General features: G+C 48.5%; 1 protein-coding gene across 6 annotated transcripts in view; it reads right to left on the bottom strand.

The window, feature by feature from the left end:
• SHISAL1 (shisa like 1) overlaps positions 1-6000 on the bottom strand; it is a 123840-nt gene that overhangs the window by 27719 nt on the left and 90121 nt on the right. For all 6 annotated transcript variants that reach the window (XM_026867732.1, XM_026867733.1, XM_026867735.1 and 3 more), the window contains one exon: positions 4652-4865. In XM_026867732.1, the coding sequence (XP_026723533.1) occupies positions 4652-4865 (214 nt within the window). The remainder of the gene's footprint in view (positions 1-4651; positions 4866-6000) is intronic.

Genomic DNA, 6000 nt, shown 5'->3' with positions numbered 1-6000 from the left:
CATTAATGTGGGTTTGTGCTGTCTTGTTACTTGTAGCTGTGTCCTTGAGGTGAGATGTCCTCACCTTGACCTTTTAGTGCATCTGGGATCGTCCTGAGAGCGTGTCAGAGAAGGGAGACACTTCAGATCTGACATTCCCACGCAAAACCTTCCCTTTTCTCTGCCCTTTGCACAGTCCGGGCGATCTGGAAACTGGTGGCACCCTCACCCGGGGCTGCCTGGCTCTGCCAGCGAACGTGCCTCAGGGCAGGCTGGTGGAGTTTGCAGCCCAGTATGCCCGGTGCCCCGTGCCGGGCCTGCTCCCCATGCTGGCTCTGCTCCCCCTTTGTGCCGCGGGTGCCCTGGGACCCGCCTGAGGGGGTCGGGGCACTCGCCACAGAGGGGCTCTGTGTGTGGGCACAGACGGAGCCAGGAACTGCTTCACGCTCAGAGGAATGGCAAGAGAGCCTCAGGAATGGGCTAGTGTGGCTCTTACCCCCAGACTGCCCCTGTCCTTCGTGCTGCGCACCGCAGAGTCACTTTCTTTCTCTCCTTACTGCTCTGTAAACCCTGCACCACGGTGCTGGGCAAGCCGGTGCCTGACGGGCAGCTCCCTCATGGAGTGGGGGTCACTCACCACTTGCAGCTCAGCCAAGTAGAAAGCCAGTTCCTCAGGCTTTTTCCAGTGTCTCGGCAGCTGCTCCGTGTAGCCCTGGCCAGAGGTGACGGAGGTAAGGCCCTTCTGTTCTTCCTTCTACCGAGGACCTGAAGTGGCCAGGGCACTCAGCCGCTTCCCAGAGGAACAGGGACGGTCTGACGGCAGAACACGCCCCGGGATGTAGAACATTCCCCTGCCTCCTGCGCCCCATGTTTGTGTGCCGACACCCCCGTGGAACTCCACGACAGGGCTGCGCATGTTACAGAGTGTGTGGGAGCGGGTCCTCGGCAGGAAAAAGGTCATTCGGCATTCTGTGAACTACAATATTTATTTTAATGAAAATAGTGTATTAAACTAGTTTTCATTTAGCAATCTTTTTTTTTTTTTTTTTTTAATTTTTCTTTCTTCTAAAGATGACTTTCTGGGAGATATTTAAGCAAATGCCAGCTCTGCAGGGTACATGATGTACACGGAGAAATTTAATGCTCTTCCATCTTCACACTGCCTTCAGTGTAATGCTGTAGCGGGGTGTGCAGAAGCCATTCCCCCTGAAAAACTGCCGTGAGAGAGAAGGAAAACCATGGGTGCGCTACAGACGGCCTCAGCACTGTCCAGGATCAGACTGAGGACCCCTGGAGTAGCAGTGCTGCTGATAATCCACCAAAACATGGCTCATAAAACATCTGAGAGAGCATGAATACTAGATTCAAGTGAATATTAAGAAAAGCTAAAACAATTTATTAGACAAAATTTTATGGAAAAATACTTTGGATGGCAGAACTTCTCTCGTCTGTTAGACATCATCTGTTATTTCTACATTTAATACTAAATTAATTGCTCCCAGTCAAAAATATTATGGACTGATTAGTCTGCGTGATTGCAAAGATACAACAGCTCGGCATTCTGCATTTATAAAACCAGAAATTTTTTGTTATAGTCATGGGCAGAATGTAAATAAACCTGGCTGTAGTTGTTACCGTGTGACTGTAGAAGACAAATGGTGTTTTTTCAGCCGTGTCATGGCAAAGAAGTCACTTCAGTAATTTTTCCCTCAACTGTATTATAAACTAAGAAATTTGTTTTGATGATCACAAGAATGGCTAAGGGGAAAAATAAACCAAATAATAATATTGAAATAAACCAAATAATAATATTGAATCACTCTTCCCTAACAACTATAATCCTGTTTTTTCAGTTCGTTGCTATTCCCATACCCTAAATCATTTTCCTCAGCCACAGTAAAACAGGTTTCATCACATTTTTTTTCAGTGGTGTGTGAAATTAGATCTAAACAAAGGCCCAACTTTGTTACTGTAAGGTGAACCCTGGATGTATTAGAAGCCAAATAAAGTGAAATCATATGTTAAATAAAGTCAGGGTGTGTTAAGTAAGAGGCGTTTCACAATCTTTTAAATGTAGGCATCTAGGCTTCCCTTCTTTCTGCCTCTCCACAGCACACTAAAATGATCCGGAAGTTTTCTACCAGCCTCAGCGAGCTCAGGGTGAGGAGATCTCTCTCCCTCCGTCAGTCTCACCATGTCACCACGCAGCAAGTCGGCGTCTCCTCGTTTTCCCTGACTGATTTATCAGAAGTGATCTTTAGGGAGGTTCCCAAAACGCAACACCGGCTCTACTCCTGCACTTCTCTAAGGTACGTTTCCAGAAGCTTTTTACTGTGTTTGCGGAAGATCAGCACGTAGCTGAAGTCCACAGGAAATTCTGAAGACACGAATGGTAAATATTCCGCAGGTAGCTCTCAACCATGAACCTTACAAAGACCACAGAAGTGGATCTTCCTCCATCACAACTGAATGAGGTGACTTAAAAAAAAAAAAAAAAAAGATTGCTAAATGAAAACTAGTTTAATACACTATTTTCATTAAAATAAATATTGTAGTTCACAGAATGCCGAATGACCTTTTTCCTGCCGAGGACCCGCTCCCACACACTCTGTAACATGCGCAGCCCTGTCGTGGAGTTCCACGGGGGTGTCGGCACACAAACATGGGGCGCAGGAGGCAGGGGAATGTTCTACATCCCGGGGCGTGTTCTGCCGTCAGACCGTCCCTGTTCCTCTGGGAAGCGGCTGAGTGCCCTGGCCACTTCAGGTCCTCGGTAGAAGGAAGAACAGAAGGGCCTTACCTCCGTCACCTCTGGCCAGGGCTACACGGAGCAGCTGCCGAGACACTGGAAAAAGCCTGAGGAACTGGCTTTCTACTTGGCTGAGCTGCAAGTGGTGAGTGACCCCCACTCCATGAGGGAGCTGCCCGTCAGGCACCGGCTTGCCCAGCACCGTGGTGCAGGGTTTACAGAGCAGTAAGGAGAGAAAGAAAGTGACTCTGCGGTGCGCAGCACGAAGGACAGGGGCAGTCTGGGGGTAAGAGCCACACTAGCCCATTCCTGAGGCTCTCTTGCCATTCCTCTGAGCGTGAAGCAGTTCCTGGCTCCGTCTGTGCCCACACACAGAGCCCCTCTGTGGCGAGTGCCCCGACCCCCTCAGGCGGGTCCCAGGGCACCCGCGGCACAAAGGGGGAGCAGAGCCAGCATGGGGAGCAGGCCCGGCACGGGGCACCGGGCATACTGGGCTGCAAACTCCACCAGCCTGCCCTGAGGCACGTTCGCTGGCAGAGCCAGGCAGCCCCGGGTGAGGGTGCCACCAGTTTCCAGATCGCCCGGACTGTGCAAAGGGCAGAGAAAAGGGAAGGTTTTGCGTGGGAATGTCAGATCTGAAGTGTCTCCCTTCTCTGACACGCTCTCAGGACGATCCCAGATGCACTAAAAGGTCAAGGTGAGGACATCTCACCTCAAGGACACAGCTACAAGTAACAAGACAGCACAAACCCACATTAATGTAAAGGTTTCCTCCATGGGTGGAGCCTGTTTTCATCTTTTTACACTACAGAGGACACAGGAGGTGATTTTCACTTAACACCTGCGAAGTTAGAGCACGCCACTTCTCCAACAAGGTCAAAGTCGTCCAGGCAGAGCCATCCACGGAGGGGTTGTTAAGGAGGAGGCGGATGCCGACCCCACGAGCTGGCTGCTGCTGGGCGCAGCCGCACGCAGCCACCTCAGACCCACACGGGTCTGGCCGCCCTGCACCGGCTTCCACGGGAATGAAGGACACGCGCCCACTTCTGCAGTGCAGAAGAAAACACTAAAACCCCTGTTGTCAACAAAAAAAATCAACAGACTGCCAATTCCAGCTGGTTTTAATGTGCCCCTTCCCTGCCCTGGAGGGGCTGGGTACCAGAACAAAACGGCAGGGGAAGGCAGACAGAGCAGAGTTTGACTTTGGGGGCTTCCATCAGTCGTGCTCCGCACCAGGAGACACCACAGCTGGTTAGTGTGGCCAGAACGTCAAATCCTACACAGGAGACGGGCCACAAGCGGAGATTTTGTCATCGTGCACCCGTGATCAGTAACAGGGATCTACCGGCTGCTGACTGGTTCTTCACCAAAAAAAGTGACTTGACCTTTCCTTAGAGGATGGGCCGCAGCAGCACATGGAAGTGTCTCAGGTAACACGCAAGGAGACCACACGGTTTTGGTATCTGAGAAAAATATCTTCTGTTCCCCAAGGTCAGTGATTACAAGAGATTGACAGCCGAAACATCAGAGATTCAGAACAGAGCGTCTGGGCTGATACGGAAAACGTCACCTCCCTCCCTCTCTGCCTTTAGGGACAGCTTTGGAGTTTGAGTGACACCCATTTAAACAGAGTTTGGATCAGACTGGGGTCCCGGGAGAGACTTTTCTAACTTTTCTGTGTAACCTTATATTTGTTACCATTCTACGTGGCTTTACCGGCTCTCCTGGCAATCTTTATAGCCCATGTCACAGCAAAGATAAACCATCAGTTCTCTTAAGAGTTCCGTAACAGCAAAAACCTTTTAGTAATGTTTTTCTGCATGTGCAATTATTCTAATTGCTTCCATCATTAAGTACACCTCAGACTATGTTATTAGAGCAGGAACAGTTTGGTGAAGAGTACTTTAGAACTCATTTACTTACTTATGCATATATCCATCTGCATTCCCTGTTAAGTTCATCTGCATAACAGTCTGAAATTCTGTCTCATTGCAGCAGTATTTAAATACGGTGTTGTTATGGTGACAGCAGAAGATGTAAGATTTATTGTCAGAAAGACGGGGGCAGTGAAAACCAAAGTGGTAGCGACCTTTGTAGTCCGTATATGGCTCGCAGACCCGAAAATGTGCAGACAACACTGTAAAACAAAGAACAATATTGACTTTGTGAGTCATTTGTGTTATCTCTGTGTTCCGAACTACAATTTTTCATTGGTTAGGCTTAAACAATTGTTTGGTTTCTGAAAAACATGAATATTTCAGAACTTTCAACATCATAACATTTAGCACGAAAAGATTACAGCATTTGGCCTCTCGTTGTATTTGGACTATTATTGTTACTATGCTTCTGATTACTATTATTTCTATTATGAAAGAAATGCCCTCCATGCCAAAAAGCATACAAATACTTAGGGAAACATTTCCATACTGCTGTTCTAAATATACGGATATCTATAAACACCCAACAATGTCCACGTTTGATTCTCCTGGGATGGTTTCATAAAAACAAAAAGTCTGTGTAAAAACTGCCCTAAAAGTTTGATGGCCCTTGATTTACAGTCACCGTTCTTGACAGAAAATGTCTTCTCTACTGTAAAGGTCATTCTTTGATAAGAATTATTCTGCCAGAAATAGTAATTGCAAGACACTGAAACGGATCTGAACAACTCTGAATCTGCACACAGACAGAACTGAGAGAAATACAGCTATTGCTGGGAGTTCTTACATTTCCCCTTTATTAAATTCTCATGTAAAGTGTTTATTGCAGCGCTGAGGGCATTTTTTTACGGGAATATGTCCCACGGATTTCACCAGCACTTTTCCTGGGGTTAAAAAAACCCCAACCACCATCTCTCCATATATATTCTGTGAAAGCAGACCTGAGGCCGACTGTTGCGAGTGCGCGTGGTGACAGACACGGTGGCTCCCTCTTTGCGGGCAGACACAAGCTCTCTGACCACGCTCTGAGCCCACTGGTTGCCAACAGCTCTGTGCTGGAAGCTCTCCAACCACCTGGAAGCCTCCCCAAGCAGAGGGGCAGGAGACAGAGCCCTCCCAGCACGGTCGCGAGCAACCCCACGCGACCTCCCGCTTGGTCAGTAAGAGACAAGATTTGGGTCCGCACGCTGCCAACGCTGCAGCTGATTTACAGTTTGTGTTATGGGCGGCCTTGGGGCATCATTTAAGATCACACGTACCGTAGAGACACCCCTCCCCACCCCCAAAGGCCCTACGCTCTGAGGAAAGTGAAATGGAGAAGTCAAGACTCTGAAC

Source organism: Athene cunicularia, assembly GCF_003259725.1.
Source record: "Athene cunicularia isolate RWA chromosome 1 unlocalized genomic scaffold, athCun1 chr1_part2, whole genome shotgun sequence".
Taxonomy (NCBI): Eukaryota; Metazoa; Chordata; class Aves; order Strigiformes; family Strigidae; genus Athene; species Athene cunicularia.
Note: the sequence above shows the minus strand (reverse complement) of the source record. Positions and strands in the feature narration are given on the sequence as shown.